Raw genomic sequence first — 14,221 nt, forward strand, 5'->3', positions numbered from 1 at the left:
GGAGTAATGAGTATATATATATTATTTTTTTTTTTCGCTTGATGAGGGCTCAGACAAAAGGAAAATTCTCTCGGGTTTTTGGGTGGCAGGTGAGGGCTGCTGGGTGGCAGCTGATTCTATAAGTAGATAGGTAGGTATGCAACATCTTTCCTCGGGCCTAAAATAATGCTCCAAGAGTCATTCTACCGTGTACACATTCGAAAACTCAGTCATGTTTGCAAACTCCATATTTTTCCATCGTTTTCGGAGGTTTTTTTTTCATCAACAGCTTCCCAGAATTCTTTTTTTCACTGAAAAATCTCGTCGATTCTCACACAAACACTCCATTACCCTATTTCTCATTTGATTCATGATGACTTGTTTTTATTTTTGTCTTTTCATTTCGTGATCTTTCCTAGATTATTTCTTTATCGTGCACCCACAGTTGGTCTCGATTTTTAAACATTTTTTCAATCCTCATATTTTTTTAATGGCTTCAAAAATAAATACCGTGCGTTTACAAGGGCAATGCTAAAGGCGATCGTGTTAAAACGCTTTCGGTGTTTCGAAATTCCATTTAATCCGGATTAGTTGCAAACCTGTGGCGCTGTGGGGTCCACATCTAGTTATAATAGGTATTTACGATGTTGTTTTTCTATTGCCACTGGAGGAATAGACGAATTATTTCAAAAATTGAAAAAAAACAAAAAATCAATTGCCAACGAAAACGTCAAACACCATTTCTCTACTCAAATAAAACAATCTATATTTTCTTTTTCTCGAATTAACTAATTACAAGTTCAATAAATCTCCAATCTTCTGAGGTGAATCTTCTCCAAATTGATGAATTTAATGATAAAAAATCGTAGTGGGTATTCCGGGAATTTCAGAGGGCGAAATTGGAGGAGAAATAGAAAAATTTAATTTATTTATTTAAATTTCATTAACGAGAAGGACTTCCACTTGCTCATTATACACATGTATCGTTGGCGCACGCGTCCCGTCTAATTCCACCGTATATTTATGTCCATAAAACTCCAGTGGTATAGCCCAGGGTAAGGCAAGAGGAATATAGCCCAACCGAGCACGTTTGTAACTCGACACCAAGTGTGCAAGCATACATCAACGATCTGCCACTCTTTGAGGAGCCAGTCGTGGATTTCAGTGGGAATGATATCCCACTGGGCGAGAAAAATTCACATTCAATTTCAACAGCTCCATTCGATATTATCTCTATTAATTAGCTGTGATGATAGTGTAAAGGTGAAAATTGGGTGGTCACGTGGATATTTAACTCGGTACCACTAGTTTCCGCGGTAATTAATGTCGTACGTCATTTTTACTCACTTTCATCATGACCTCAAACGCGGTATGACGCGCCAGACTGTTTAGATACGTGCCAGACAGCCTCGACTTAATGCAGTCTTAATCGTTTTCTATGAGACATTACATGAGACCGAGACTCATTGCGCAATCGCAACAGGAATTAATTTGTCCAATTATTTTCGCTTTTCTCGGTATTCGCATCTGGGGAATATTTCGGTGGATTTTCAAGTTGCGTTTTTCATTTGGTGGAATTTTAGGAAATTGTTCAGGATTATTATACCGTCGTGTGTAATATGGTAATTCATGATGAGGAATATAACGGAAATATTATTCGACTTCTCGATTTGATTTCGTTTTTGTGAATGTGAATCACTTCAGCTCATTTTTCATTCTAAAATTCCAAAGTTTGAAGATTGAAGTGTTGAGATATCCCGTTTAATTGAATCAACGTAATCCCGTAGTTCCTCGAATGAATGCCCTCTGTAGCTGCATGCAGCGATTTTCAATGAAAAAAAGTAATTCTGCACTGGGATTTGTTCTTTTTTTTTCTTCGCTCGGTGTCTGTCAGAATATTCCCTGATAGAGTTGCCCTGAAAAAAATTAGCCCGAGGATTTTTCCGTGTTGAGATCCAACTGAGGGAGACTGTAAAAGGACAATCAAACTGGATCTGCTAGGACAACTGAGACATAATCGCGATAATCCCGGCATTTTCCTAGAAATTCACGGTTAAACTCAACGAAAAATGGCAGCGGTCTCGGATTGCCAGGAGATTAGACACAACTTTGGTGAAAAAAAGAAAATAAATAAATAAAGTCCAAAAATAGCATGTCAGAAAAGCAAATGGCGACTGCTGGGGGGTTGAACCGTGGGGGTGAGGCAAACCGGATGCCTCGACGAGGGTATGGCTGCGCCAATATTGACACTCGGTAGATGATCGTGAGAGTGCGTAAGTGCTCTTCATGCCCTTTATATTCACCGAAAAATTTTCCCTCTCATCCACCGAGAGGTCCACATTCTTTCAAAAAATTCTTACAAATTTGATTCCAAAGTCTCAGAGATCAATCCGGGGGAAAAATGCACCCCAATAATTTCTCAAATTGAATTTTCATACCATTTTTTAAATTAATTTTTCATTACTTTAATTGCACCCTCTCAGAGGGTCAATACAATTTTTTCTCTCGAATCGAAAAAAAAGGAGCGCTCCCAATTTCTATCTTCAATTCAACCCTCGACGGTTTATAAAAAGATGGTTGGATATATCCGCCATTTTGAATTCCTTCTGGGAAATAAAGAGGGCATCAAAATGCTCTCGATGTCCCTGCGTGTACAAAGGGAACGAACAAAAAGGAAAACAAAGGGTCTCCCTCACGCATTCAATGTTTGTGCACGCCCACACTGGCAATATGGTGGTATAGTTTTTTTTAGGGTTGGTTTGGTACGCCATATCGAAGTAAATGTTTTGTTGACACACGAAGAGTGGAGCCATTACTGCCACATTCACCCTCGCCATTCTAGATTCCCCTCTTTCAGTCTCCACTCATTTTTTTATTCTTTTTCTCTCTTCAACTTCTCGGTACTGAGGATGAAGTGCTCCCGGGGCTCCCGATGACTCGTGTCATCCTGGAGAATGGGGGAGAATGTACTTGAGGTTATCTTCCATGACCCCACCACTCAATTTAGTGGTGGATAATGAATGGGTTGACGTTAAACTCTTCAGGGTTGACATTCCGAATTTTTACGGTATCCTTTGACATTTTCTTCTCGATTTTCTCGTGGATCATTCCCTTCTGCTGTCGCTTTTACTCTTTCATATTCAAGTGCCTCTTCAGCAATTGATAAGGATTAAGTTCGACTTGTCTGACGTTTCAACTTTGCTATCAGTTCATATAAAAAATCATGGAGTTCATGGGCTCGTTGGAATCTACCAGTGAAGTGATCTGCATTTTGCAATCACGGTGTCACTGGATCCTGAAGTTAATAGTTTAATCGAATGACTCATGATCACATCATCAGAGATAAGAACCAAGTCCTCACCACTGCAATCTCACCTATCAGCGAAGCTGCTATCGATAAGAGAATTGAAACCAAAACAAAGAACTGAGTTGCTGTGCCATCTAATACTCAGAATTTTGATACCCTGACCACTTCATGACATCAGCGAGAAAGCGCTGAGCACTGGAATTCATTCTCACTAGTCCCCCTTTTTTTTTTCTCTCGGCGTCTTTCACATTGTTTTGTCTGTATGAAAGAGGTGTTGGAACGATGTGTTTTATATTGTACGACAAAACGCCTACGGATTGTAACATACGCCCCCAGGATTCTCCCCATGGGAGCACTTGGCTACAGCCGCCCCCCTGTCGGCATTCGACGATCGTTTATCTCGGATATTACACGGTATCGCGTTAGCTAATGACATTTGTTTTTTTTTTCTTCCAATTTTTTTTCAAAGTCGAAGAGATTTTCTGTCTATTGGAATTCATGAATTCGCTCAAGTTGAAGTTGTCGTAGTCAATCTACTTGTTTTCTTGATGCAGCTAGAGGTAAAATGGTTGTTAGGGTTGATGATTTGTTAACACGATGATGGACAGACCAGAATCATCACGAATTGATGATACATTGAGCTAGAGGGAAAGCCATACAGATTCAACTTATTCATGGGAATACACAGAAGCCATGGTTTGAGAAATTCGATACGATTCCCTGTGGCGTTTCAGGGTACGGTGGTGCTTCCCACTTCCTATCTCAATGGCTGACGATATCTTTTTGCCAACGGCCACGGTGCCTTGTATATTCATCTCGACTCTGGTGTTTTCCGTCCGTTTGCGATGAATGATCATCCCGGAAATGCAACTCCACGAAAGTATCAATGACAACAAGTTCGCACATATGTTGAAGCTTCCTTGAATCAACCGAAGAGGACTCCAATATCATGTTTTCATTGGGTTTTTTTATTTTTTTTGTTTTAAATTTTCTCTCGTTTTATTTCTACTCTGTCGTGGCTAGTCTACATGAGACCGATGCACTTCGTGGGAGACATTGGTCACGTTGTGTTGGATTGTACACGTCTGGTGTATACTAGCGCGCATGCTTTCGGAGTTATTCTAAAATCGGATGTGGGGCAACGACCTTCGGGACAACACACGGATCAGCGGGAGTTCACGCTCTCGTTATTTAAATGCCGATTGGTCTCAAACCGATGATGGAATACGCGCAAGCTATTCGACATGATCTTCCGGTTGATGATCTGTTGAGGGAACGGGTTGAATTCACTGATGTGCACCACATGCAGTATTCACTGGGTGGCCGATTGGAGCATGTGAAAATGACAAAGTAACTCACCTCTGCTCAGCAGCTCTATCACGCTGTCTTCTGTTCTTGAACCAATTGCTGACTTGGGTTGTTGTGAGGCCTGTGCTCTCGGCAAGCTCTCGTTTCTCTCTGGGCGACGGATAAGGATTTGATGTGTACCACTCTCTCAGGACACTCCTTGATTTCTCTTTGAAGCAGTAGGATGTCTCCTCACCGTCCCAAATTGTTCGGGGCAGTGGAAATTTACGTCTCACTCGGTATTTACCTGTAAATCCAGGGTATACGTAATCATGGATGCTGGAAAGGGAATGGATTAATTGAATTATTGGTGGAATTATTTGATTACTAACCGACGGCACCTAGTGCTCTACCACGTAGTCTCTCTGCCTCGATGTAGTGGGCCTTGAGCCAGAGTGCCTGGAGTTTAGGGTGATTGTGTGGACTGAATGTATTGCTCTCTAGGATCTGGTAGAGTTGTTTGAAGTTGCAACGGTGGAATGCAACGATTGCTTTAGCCTTTAGGACACTCTCGTGACGTTGGAGTCGAGCACACTGGGGTAATGACCACAGAAATCTACCGAGACGCTCAACAGAACCAGCCTGCTGGAGTACCTGGACAGACGACACCATCGCCTTGAAGACGATAGACAGGGGGGGCACACTGTTAGTCGGCAGAACTCATCCCGGATTCTCCTTATTAATCTAGTTTATCTTGTATATACAATCTCGATCTCTTGGAAGACACTATGCCCATAATCATCATCAGTATCATTCTGAGGAAGATGTCAAATCCAAAGACGTACACATCATTGTTGATGGTCTTTAAAGAGCTCTAGATCATATTTCAACGAATGTATGACAGATTTGAATTTAAAATCTCTGAGTACATGTGTCATACAAGACAACTAGCGCTCGCATCACACGGATTACAACATTAATAAATCATAACGGATCGATTATAAATCGTTACAATGATTTTGACAAGTCCAATGTGATGCAAGCAAGGAGCTGAACGACGTACGTTCGTAGCAGCCTGATTCATCAGGCACGTCGTTCGGTTTTATCTTTCATTTAGAGTTTGTGTGGGAAATTCCCTTGGGGATATTTGACTAGTGATTAATCATCGATTTTTGGTGGTTCAATTGGCTCCCAATTTCAATTGAATTTGGGAGATAATTATAACAACCGAGTCAAACACGGATCATTGAGTTAAGATGAAGAGTTTTTTTTGTGATTACTCACCTCGCAGACGCATGCCACTTGCTCCTGGGTGAATCCAAAGCTCGGTAATTGTCCATTGGTATTGCCACCACCAGCTGAACTTGCGGGGCTGTCTTGGGGGCTGTAGGTTGTGGGACCAGTTGTACTTGTTGTGTATGGGCCGGTAGCATCAACTGGACCCGCATTGTGACCACCTAGGGAATTTGGTGTACCTTGGGGGCTGTAATCTCCTGTTGAGCCAAGCACATCAGCACCCGTTGATGGACCCATAGCACCACTGGCTCCGGTGGCACTATAGCCCATCATCACCTCATCGGGGCCTACTGGGACCCCTGGTACACCGTTACCTCCACCCTCCACTGTTAACAACACGTTTATCACTCACACCTTTTTTGACTATCACGAATTATCAATCGCTATTATTCTATTATTCTGGATGTACAATTTTATCAATCCAATGGTGGCGGATGAATTAGCTCTCAGCAAGTCATCGTTGCAATTCAATTTGAAATTCAAACGATTTTTTGATTAAATAATCCGAATTTTCACATCAACACTGGGATAAACTTCTTCACGTGTCAGTAATTGTCACAGATTAATCCTAACGTTGACATTATAGTAGAGCAGATGATTTTTGAAAGAAAAAAAAAACGATCAACACTTGAAAAATATCGGTAAATGCTGACTCGCCAAGACTCGTCTCGTTTGCTGATAATTATTTTTAGCCTATTCCTCACTGGCTTTGAAAGTGGATTTTTACGTTTGAACCGGGGATAACTCTCGAATTACTTTATATCCCCTCACTTGTTCAATTATCCACTAATCCTTTTTTTCTCGGTTAACCCAGCATTCAACTTATCCTTTTCACTTCTTAATTGTCTTCCATTACGCGTTCCTCTCATCGGATTATAAAATCCAGAGGGGGACCCCCCTCCCACCACCCCCCCCCTTTCCAAACACTTTTTGTTTCACTCGTCGTTGGGATTAATAAAAAAATATTCTACCGGTATTTCTTCTCAGTGGAATTTGGTATTTATATCAATTCCCCTCGGCTCTTTCTCTTTATTTTTTTTTCCCTTCTGCAACTCAGCTATTATTAGCAGTCGTGGCTATCCGAGCCAGTCTCCACCAGCAATAACATCACACTCATCATTCAGATATCACTGATAATTGAAACACTAACATGTTGAGGATTCATCACTCAAATCAGTATCGATCACGATCAACGGATCTTGGTTGATTTTTATTCGCGTTTATCCGCACTCTCTGTCACGATGTTCACCAGCACACGCATCCGAGACGACTGGTCTCCTCGGTTCCACAGAATCCAGGGTCTCCTCGATTCAATGCCTGTGCTCGCCTATTGGTCAGGGCGTTACCCCTTGTTCAGGCAACCAGAGTGATGTATACCATTGGTTGATGGGCGTGATACATCGTGAGGCTTGTGTTATTCCATTGGTTGGACACTATCGTTCCAATAAACGATGATTTTTCCATCCCTTTCTGTATAGAACCCGCCCTCGATTATATTATTTTTCTTTATCAGGGCCTCTTGATCGGGCCCATCGATGAAAAAAATCATTGTGATTAAACGGAAGTTAATCCTGCATGAAGTGAGCATGATGGTGATTACGAGGAGATTGTTCTGAATCAGGTTGACGGTGATTTATTGTTGGAGGTTCAATTGGTCTTTTGACGGTGGAGTCAATATTTTTGAAACTCTGGTGGGATAATGTTTTGGGGATTGTGGGATTGATGGGATAAATGGAAAAAGGACACTTGAGATTTTCGTCAATTGTTTTTACAGACGCCAACAGAAGTCAGGCATTAGGAAAATAGCCGTCGGTTGTGTTATTCCTATTGGAAATAATGCCTGCCAGGCAGATTTTTCGAGGAGGCCTTCTCTCCCTTTTTCGGGAACAGACTGCTCGTTTGTTTTAGCATTTTTGATTGACACGGGACGAACCGCATGGGGACGGCTCTGGGTGTCACTCGGTTTCCACGTGTCTGAGTTCCTTGGCTAGTCTCTTTAACCGATGCCGCTTTTGACCTCTCAGAGCGACGATATTTCTGTGAAGCTAATGAAATTTTAATGACTTCTCCATTCGTCGAAGATTATTTGGTTGAATTCGACGTGCATTAAATTTTATTTGAATTTTCAATGTCGACGACGACTTCTCCTGGAGGTAGCTCTGATTGGTCAAGTCAGTAATCGATAATTGATGTATTTCACGGTTGGATTAGGTGAAGGGCGCGACAGGGATGAGGCAATCCCCCGCTGAGTTGTCTTTCACCAGAAAAAGTCTCAAACGGCTTCCGAAAACTAGTCGTATAACAGATAGACAAAAACAGACTAGTTAGCACTCGGTATGTGGTCCCCAGTAGTTCCCCTCTAAATCTCTAGACTCCCCTCGTATCCTCCGGATGGCAATTTCTCATTCCAATCATCAGATCATGAAGCAATTAATTGGGTGATGTCACTGGGTTTTGAATTGCCTTCCGGTGGGAAATTCACTGGAGTCGTGTCGAAGTCATCATCACGAATATTTTCTGGTTAAAAGAGGAGAACAAATGATGACAGGAGAGGAGCATCTAGGATTGCCATTGTTCTGGATAATAAAAAATCTAAGGGAGGATGCGTGGATGTGGCATTGCTCAACAATGGGGAGAATGGGTGAGAGTATTCTTCATTGGTAGAGGGAATATACAGAAAAACCCATAAAAGAACATCGGTCGCAAAAGCACTACGTATCACGTTCCCATAAGTGGCGGCATGCAGTGAGTGTATGCTTGTCATCTACTCTATGGGTACCTCAAACGAAACATAGGCGCCAGGTACACGAGTGGCCCCTCGGGTTGTAATACCCATGAAGGACCTCATGGTGTGCCTGAATGGCCGCGTAATTGCGTCCTGACCCCACAACTTTTTCAATCTATTCAATGGTTATCCAGGGTTGAACTGGGCTGTACGTTGGAACCGCGCATTGCCCCCTCATCATTGTCACGATGTGGATGGAATAAAAAAAAATAGAGGATGGAAGGGAAATTCAATGGTATCTCTCACGTGAAACTTAACTGAAATGTTGACGGCTTGTAAATGGACGGGGCGGGAATTATTGGAGTGATACGTCTCTATTTCGGGGATTTTACTGATTTATTGAGTGATTGATGGGGTGGAATGATGGTGGGGGGTGGTGGAGTTTCAAGGGGGTTTCAAGGGGGTTTTATGGGTTTTTAATTGTTGAGGGTTTTTCAGAAAAATCAAAGGGAAAATCAAAGGGAATACTTTCTGTTTGGTATTCATCGTTTATTCGTTACTACAATTGATTTTGATTATTTCACTGGATCAATATCGACTCTAGCCAATTGTTCTTTCTGTTTCTGGCCTTTTCCGGCTGATCTGAGGACACCTTGCCAACTTTTTGGTGAAGAATTTCACCGTAAGGATCAACTTCCCTCAGGAATTTCTTGGCATCCCTCGATATGATGTCCCTGACGCTCTCCTTGCAGTGAATCCTGGTGTACCCCAACTCCGAGAATTCCGTTTTGTTCTTCAGGCACTCTGCTGTCTCCTCCTTCTCTCTTTTGATTCTGTCACTAAAGCTCTCGCTCTGTTCGCAATGCTCTTCATCTTTTATCTCAATCCCTTTTTTACTGTTTCCTTTTCTCTTTGCGCAGAATTCTGCGATTTTCCGTCGCTGTTGTTCACCAAATGTTAGATCGGGGGTTTTGTCGGGTTCAGCTGCACATGATGAGTATGATCTTGAGCAGGGCGGGGGTTTCTTGCCTCCTCCACATCCTGAGGGCTTTGCTGGAGGCTTTGAGCATTTTGATTTTGGCTCCGGTTGGGGACAGGGTTTTGGTGGGGGTTTTGAGCATTTTGATTTCTCTTCGGGTTTGGGGCAGGGTTTTGGGGGCTGTGGACAGGATTTTAGCGGTGGCTTTGAGCACTTTGATTTTTCCACAGGCTGTGCACACGGTTTTGGCTTGGGTTTTGGTTTTGAACAGGCTGATGTGTTACTTGGGGGCTTTGGACATTTCTCAGGGCACTTGGGTTTATTTGTACTGCACGAGGCCGGATCCTTCAAGTCAGGGCATAATTTCTCGTAGGATTTTTCACTGCACGACGACTTCTTCGGCTTTGGCGTGCAATCGGATTTCTTTGGGGGCTTTGGTGGTTTGTCGGAACAGGTTGAGTAAAATACACGACTTCGCGGAATTTTTGATTGTTGAGAACCTGGCGCATTCGGCAGGAGGGACAGTCCTGGGGGCGGTGATTTCGGTTTTCCTGGTGTGATGGTCACTGCCTCTGAGACCTTCTGCAATTTCTCGGAGGTCTTCAACGGGGAATTTCTCTTCGCTTTCAGAAATTGGAAATGATTCCACGTCTGGGGCGTAGAAATTGACGTGTGGAGCTTCAGATTTCGGAGACTTTTCTATTATTTTAAAATAAAAAAGACATTTGAAAAAAGCTCAGACTCAAATCAATAGTATTTATTAAATTTTTATTGAAAATTCGGATTAAATCGCACCTGAAGTCTGCAGAATTTTCTCAGGGATCTAAACATCTCGGTAGTTGTTCTCTTTTTTCACTATCGGAGAGATCGGGGCATCGGGGTATTCACGAATAATTTCGGATCGAAATGGTGGCAATGTGACAGTCAGGTTAATTTAAAATGGATGATAAAACAAAATAATGCGGGGTAACAAAAGCATGGGAATCGTGACGGGTGTTGGAGCATGCTCGGAAGACTCGACGAGATCGATCCCTCTACCTCGTCAGGCATCCATGGAAACCACGGACCAATGCGAATATACTCGAGCCATTTTTTTTATTTTTATTATTATTTTTATTCCCTCTCGCCCCGTATGCGACTGCCATTTGTATAACCATCTCTCAATTTCAATGAGATTCACAGCATCTTGCAAGTTGCAAACATAAAAGATGAAATGAAAACACGGAATTCAAAAATTGGGGAATTTAAACTAAAATTAATTTTGACAAATTCCCGTATTTTTCTGATGATTATAGGAGATATTTGGTGATTATTTTATATTCTTAATTGAATGGAAATTTGAGTGATTGACTGATTGATGGGGTGGGATAATGGCGCTGGGGGGTGGTGAGGTTTCAAGGGGGTGTCAAGGGGGTTTTATGGGTTTTTAATTGTTGAGGGTTTTTCGGAAAAATCAAAGGGAAAATCAAAGGGAATAATTTCTGTTTGGTATTCATCGTTTATTCGTTCCTACAATTGATTTTGATTATTTCACTGGATCAATATTGACTCTAGCCAGTTGTTCTTTAATAAAACACGAAGTGAAAACACGGAATTGAAAAATTAGGGAATTTAAACAAAAATTAATTTTGTCAAATTCCCGTATTTATCTGATGATTATATGAGATATTTGGTGGTTATTATATATTATTAATTGATGGGAATTTTTATTTTTATGCCAGTGATCCATGATTTGATGAATTTTAAACTGAATCTTGTGGTTATTGAATTGAAATTATTGATAAAAATTTTTTTTAGCAGAGGGTACATTTTTTTGTAACCGGTGGTGAATTTTTTTTGTCCTCAGGGAGTCGATATGGCATCTCCAGTGGTAATGAGATCATCTCTGCACTCCCCTCTGGATTCCCACACAACAAAGAGCAGAGCTGGAAATTGAGAAGAGTGGTAAGTGACTTCCGAGTTTTCTTCACCACAAATTTATCCCCTCACCAGGGGGTATCGCTCGTATCCAAAAAAGGGAAGGGGAAAAAAGAGATAGAGAGGGGGGGGAAGGGAGGAAAAAATTCACCCTTGTCACAAGGGAATAATAACGTATCATTCAATATACACGGGAATTAATCCACTCGAGATATTGTCACCTCAAATTTCCACTTGATGGGTAACAATGCGCTGTCTATAATCTTGGTAATAATGCCCAATATCCAACGCGTTGAAAATTATATCTCACCGTTGTGATCTCGGACTTTCTGTTCTTTCAATGGGAATTTATCTTATCCATGAATTCCATCGGTTATTTCTCAGTTGGTGACTGGATTTCTAGATGCATTCACCATGATTTTACCACCAGTTTAATAAATCGTTGACCCAACTGTTGTAAATATGTGAGTAATTCCAGTTAATAGGTTTTATCTTTCCGGTAAAAGTTTAATTATTTTGGGAATTATATTAATTTATGCAATAGGTGGAATAGGTGGAATAGGTGGAATAGGTGCAATAGGTTTTCCTCAAAATTTTTTATCATCTCTTTTTATCGGTATTGTTTTAATTCTCATTTTTGAGGGATAATTAATGTTTATATCAGTTGTAAAGGTTGTTATTTCTTTCTCTTATGGTGAGGGCTGAAGGGATGTAGCTGGTGGTTGCAGACTGTGGCTTTTTGGGTGCTTCTCCCCCCCAATGGCAGACTGGGATATATTCTCGTGTGTTAGTTTGTACGCCGGAACCGATGACGTTAGTAACCCGATATCGGCGCGGTGTTAGCATCCATGTCCCGCAGACGGCTTCCATATAGACGTTCCACTGGGGGAATAACAGGGGATGGGGCCTCGGTCACGCGTTTGTTGTAGGTGTTTCCATTATCCAGTTTTGCAGCATTTCGTACTCGGGAATTCAATCATTTTGCTGCATGTCCTTTCGACGTTTTTACGTATTGTACTGCAATACTTTGAAATCAATCGGCCAGAAGTTGAAATTATTTTTCAAAATTATTTCAAGTCTGTAGGTCTGGCCATCTGATCCAATAATTATTCATTTTAAATCGATTATTAATGATTATTAATAATTATTTATGATGATGAATTGAAATGGAAAGATGGCAGGTGATGGTATCGATCTGGAGATGGCATGATCGAGTGTAGTTTACTGATGGGGGTGGCAAAATTTTCCCCTTTCTATCAGGCTATGAAAAAAAAATGTTTGATTAAACGCAGTCGTGTGTGGGTACCTGGGGCTCATTTGTCTCTACTCTCTTCCCTGATTATCGTATGTATAACTTCTGGTCTCTCTTACCGAGAACTCGGCTAGAGTTCTGCGAATGTGGCCAGTGGGGAACGGCTATGTTTCCTACGTTTCTACCTACCGCGATATCTAATCTAACTTCTCAACCCCCAGCATAAACAAACGTCATAACTTTTTATCCTGATAAATTGATAATTGTAAACTATACTATAACTATTGGTAAAAAAAAAAATCCTGATTGGGGGTTAATTCGCGTTGAGCATTTCACCGCGGCCCCAGGGGCTACGAATTCCCCCTTCCCAATTCAGGCGTAATTTTTCAAGGGATGATTTACGTTGGTGATAGTGAAAAAATATAAATGAAAAATAAAGAAGAATTTCTTAACGTGGCATTGCGTCCATTGCATGTTGACCGGTCTGAGAATATTTTTTCTCAAGTCTGAAAAAGGTACCATCGGGACACGCACACGATATTTAAATGTGTGAGGTGCCAGAGGACCGGTCTATAATTTGTCTGGTGTGAGTTACCGCCCTTGTCTTTGCTCAGCGGCTGAGCGTTCGTTACCCGTTTGGTTCCTCTTCTTTGATGCTATCGGTGCATACCAAGCTTGGACAGGTGGCCCACCCCGTGACTCCCACACTCGAAAAAATAAATAAATAAATAAATAAAAAGAACCACCCACCACAACAAATGGTCGTTGAAAAAAAATCCATTGATACACGAACAGAAAGAAATTTCGGTGAAATAATCGTGGGGCTGTTCACTCAGAAATTCAATAACACCGATTTGCCGATTTGTCGATTTTACGCGATTTCAGAAAATAAATTCAATGAAATTATTGAAATTATTGAAATTATTGAAATTATTGAAATTATTGAAATTATTGAAATTATTGAAATTATTGAAATTATTGAAATTATTCATTTGATTTTATGAGATTTCAATAATTTTAGAGTTTTTTTTATTGATTGCATTGATCACATTATCAATCAACTGATAACAGTAATGAATTTCTTCGAAAATAGCCGGTGAATATTTCCCATTAATTTTCTAATCGTGTATTTGAAATGGGGAGAGGGGTAGGGAGGGGGGTGGGGAGGGAGGGAGAAAGAATGGAGAACACGTGGACAAATAAAAAGAAATTAGAAAAGGAATAAACCGATGCAAAATGATCACGCGAACGTTGGCCCACGCACGATGAATCGAGTTAGTTATTGAATGTACCCGATACACCCACACACGAAGGTACATGCTGACACTGGTTTCAGAGTCACTAATTTGTTCACATGCTCGTGAGGATGAGAGTTGAAAAGAAAAAGGAAAAAAAAAAAAATTAAAACAAATACTGGAGGAGAATGTGGAAATTGTTTTGATGAGGTAAGGATAAAACGCGATGCCAGATAGGGACGGG

The 14,221-nt window shown here is 41.1% G+C and overlaps 2 protein-coding genes across 3 annotated transcripts in view; both read right to left on the bottom strand.

Moving 5' to 3' along the window:
* Positions 1 to 7,127, bottom strand: part of LOC105270276 (homeobox protein SIX1) — a 10,152-nt gene extending 3,025 nt beyond the window's left edge. Inside the window, exons 1-3 of one of the 2 annotated variants that reach the window (XM_011311110.1) lie at positions 5,858 to 7,127; positions 4,966 to 5,227; positions 4,646 to 4,880 (exon numbers count right to left, since the gene is read on the bottom strand). In XM_011311110.1, coding sequence (XP_011309412.1) covers positions 4,646 to 4,880; positions 4,966 to 5,227; positions 5,858 to 6,142 — 782 coding nt within the window. In that variant the 5' untranslated portion in view covers positions 6,143 to 7,127. Of the gene's footprint in view, positions 1 to 4,645; positions 4,881 to 4,965; positions 5,249 to 5,857 lie in introns of both variants that reach the window. The other variant, XM_011311109.1, reaches the window with a different exon arrangement.
* Positions 7,128 to 9,136: 2,009 nt separating this feature from the next.
* On the bottom strand, positions 9,137 to 10,532 carry LOC105270275 (gibberellin-regulated protein 14). The gene is made up of 2 exons (XM_011311108.1): positions 10,369 to 10,532; positions 9,137 to 10,272 (listed from the first exon to the last, which is right to left on the bottom strand). Exons 1-2 carry the CDS (start codon positions 10,402 to 10,404, stop codon positions 9,175 to 9,177), a joined length of 1,134 nt encoding a protein of 377 aa, XP_011309410.1. The 5' UTR covers positions 10,405 to 10,532; the 3' UTR covers positions 9,137 to 9,174.
* Between the last annotated feature and the right edge of the window lie 3,689 nt (positions 10,533 to 14,221).

This window comes from Fopius arisanus, unplaced genomic scaffold (genome assembly GCF_000806365.1).
Source record: "Fopius arisanus strain USDA-PBARC FA_bdor unplaced genomic scaffold, ASM80636v1 scaffold00083, whole genome shotgun sequence".
Classification (NCBI taxonomy): domain Eukaryota; kingdom Metazoa; phylum Arthropoda; class Insecta; order Hymenoptera; family Braconidae; genus Fopius; species Fopius arisanus.

Bases quoted from the DNA above. Each gene is read 5' to 3' on its own strand.
- LOC105270275 (XM_011311108.1), bottom strand. From the start codon at position 10,404: ATGTTTAGATCCCTGAGAAAATTCTGCAGACTTCAG. The intron at 10,273-10,368 runs GTGCGATTTAAT...TTAAAATAATAG, and splicing joins GAAAATTCTGCAGACTTCAG to AAAAGTCTCCGAAATCTGAA.